This window comes from Drosophila novamexicana, unplaced genomic scaffold (genome assembly GCF_003285875.2).
Source record: "Drosophila novamexicana strain 15010-1031.04,08,12 unplaced genomic scaffold, DnovRS2.1 tig00000193-arrow-pilon, whole genome shotgun sequence".
Classification (NCBI taxonomy): domain Eukaryota; kingdom Metazoa; phylum Arthropoda; class Insecta; order Diptera; family Drosophilidae; genus Drosophila; species Drosophila novamexicana.
This window is the reverse complement of record NW_020824787.1, coordinates 8,788,317-8,791,267: the sequence shown is the minus strand read 5'-3', so window position 1 is coordinate 8,791,267 and position 2,951 is coordinate 8,788,317. Positions and strand designations below refer to the sequence as shown.

Here is a 2,951-nt window from a genome sequence, read left to right as displayed (position 1 = left end):
GTCTGCTTAAAACTGTGGGCCCGTTTCCGTTCAGTATTCAAATTATTTTTGCTTGCCCAGTGCACAAACACTGAGCTGTCAATCATTCTGGCAGCCAGCACTCACAGAGACACCCAATACACACATGACACTTATCTCACCCACCGCCTACCTCTGGCCCCTTCAGTTTATGCTCCGGAGCGCCCGGGCTGCACATTGACAAGGAAAAGTCAAGAAAATTAAAAGTGCATTGCAATACAAGATACTCGCACCTCAGTCAGTCGCACAACAAGGAAATGACATAGCTGGAACCAGAGAGCCGAAGCATAGATCTCAGCCATGGGCCAAACACCTGCCTAATGTCAGCCGTTGAGGTGAGCGACTGCTTAAATGGAGTGACATAAAATTAAAATTGAAAAATCGAAAATTGAAAACTGAAAACTGAAACTACACAAAGATATGTACTTTCTGGCTGGGGCACATAAGTATTTCCGGCTTGAATAGTCCCACAGAGTTCAGATAAGGCATGCACCGAACGGTGGCAACTTGAAGAGCTGGCAAACATTTAGCCCTCGCAAAGCCCAAAGACAAACAAATTGCCGAGTGTGATAAAAAAAGTAAAAAGTAAAATAATGCGAAATCCGTAGTAAACGTAAACACAATGCAGCATAATAAGTGTGGCTACATTTTCCACTTAATTTATGGCAAATATGGGGGCCATCGATAGAGAGCAACAAAAAAGAAAAAAGAAGGCATTGAACGTGAATTTTTAATAGACTTTTAATAACCCACACAGAACGTGGGGCTAATTCCTTCGGTGGCTAAACAGAAAGTGTAATGAACCGCAGCCGCACATCGTGCAGACATTTTCCAAATGAAAAGCCATTGAAAGGCGTTGCCATTGGGCAAACAATGGCGGCGGCGGCGGCAAAAAAAAGAAGCGACAAAGCCAACGTCAGGATACAGCAGCAGCAGCAGCAGCAGGAGCAGGACGAGACGGTGGCAGACAAACAACAATAAAGATAGAAATCAACGCAGACGTGTGCATAAAATATTAATTATCAGCAGTTTACTGGCAACAGCAGCAGCAGCAGCAGCAGCAGCTCGACATATTGGCAATGACTCTGAAAAGCCAGCAGCAACAACAACAACAACAACTGAGTTTGGCAGACGCGACACGCAATAGAAACTGGCAAAATGCTTGGCATTGGCATTGGCATTGCCAGCTCCAAGCTAAAGCTGGGGATTGGGGCGCAAGTGCAGCGAGTTTGCTGCTTCAAATTAGTAAGCTTGCCAGTTGGTAACAGGCTGGCTGGGCAGCAGTTGGCGCCATTGATAACTGACTCAATAACTACGAGGCTATATTCTCTATGCAGCTTTGTTTGGATTTTCTGGCCAGAAAACGGCTGCCGCATGCGGCTAGACAAAAGTGCATTAAGCGCAGATGTGTGCGCCGGGCAAGAGGCGCGGTTAGAGAGACGATCAGACAGTAGGCAAAAAGGGTTGCCAGCAGAACCAGCTGCTGGCAGGCAACGAGTACAATTACGAGGTATACATAAATGGGATATCATTTGCTGTCAACTGCACTAATTGCAGATGGGCTTGTCCCTTTATCAGATAGCATATTACTCAAATCACAAATGAAATTTCACAAATTATTGAACACACTTCAAACAAATTTGTGTGCTCAACAGAACTGTCAAAGGGGTACAAAGACCCTTGAACTATATACCTTAATTATTTTAATAACTTAAGGATGACTTTTGCGTTTATAGTTAACTAATCTAATAAATTATTTAATGGCCCAAGTAGCACACAGTTTTTAGAACCCCTGACTTTTCTAATCCAGATTATTTAAAGATGATTTATACGAATTATTTGTAACTAGTTTTTCTTTAATGGCACACTCCTAAATTCCTTTTTATACGACGATCATTAAATTTAGCCTTGCTTGATTCCCTTGATAATGCGCATTTTCTTCTGCAGAATGCTGCCCAAGATGGTTTTCGGTCTGCCACCGCGCCTGCCGCCCCTCCTCCAGCCAGGTCGTCTGCCTCCTCCGCCTGAATGTCCCTTCCCTGGTGGACGTCGGGTTATAGTATCCACATCACCATCGTTGTATTCTTCGTAGTCTTCATACTCGGCAATGCATTCGGCGTCATCTATATTAATTTCAGCGGTACAGTCGACACAGTCTACATTGTTGGGCTCCTCGACACAGGTGACTGCCCCGCCCACTGGCAAGTAAGCCATAAGTATTGCCAGAAAGGCACAGCTTAGAATAATCAGCCTGCTGCTCATCTTAATTCAATTAAGTCCACGTAATTGCAACAATCGAATGATAAACTTTAATCAGTTTGATGAATTTATATAGCACCTCAGGTGCGAGAGATTTGGCAGGTTTACGCAGCTGTTTGCGAACTGTTTTTGCCAAATATTGTTAGTGAGCGATTAGCTAACACATTATAAACAATAGCCATATTGGCATTGCTTTGTTTGCATTTCAAAATTTGAGCAGCTGCTGTCAATTTCATCTCGTGAAGATATTGGAAAGTGATTAACACTATGGGAATCCATCACAAACTGTGAAGGTTGCGTGTGGGCGATCAACAAAAAAAGAGCAATTAACTGGTATCGAGTGAAAATGTGAGCTATTCTTGGCTTTTTGACTATTGCGACTTGCTCAAATATATAATTTCCGAATATTTGACTGAGCCAATTCAAGCGAAGAGGTAGATATTTTAAGAGAAGAGCAGCAAATGTTATATTCTGGAAGATAGGGAAATAAAAAGAGGTTTGGTTAAGTTTTTCTTTTTTAATTCGGTTTGTTATTTGTAATCTGTCTTAGGACAATAAACAAATTGCTTAGAAAAGAAATTAGTAGAAGGGACTTGGATAAATGTTGGCAAATATTATGCATAAAATAAAGTGATTTTAAATATTTACACAATTCAATTCAATAACTAAGCAAT

At 41.9% G+C, this 2,951-nt stretch overlaps 1 protein-coding gene across 1 annotated transcript; it reads right to left on the bottom strand.

Moving 5' to 3' along the window:
- Nucleotides 1-1,920: 1,920 nt before the first annotated feature.
- Nucleotides 1,921-2,280, bottom strand: LOC115759329. Its single transcript, XM_030700240.1, has one exon. It carries the CDS (start codon nt 2,278-2,280, stop codon nt 1,921-1,923), a length of 360 nt encoding a protein of 119 aa, XP_030556100.1.
- Between the last annotated feature and the right edge of the window lie 671 nt (nt 2,281-2,951).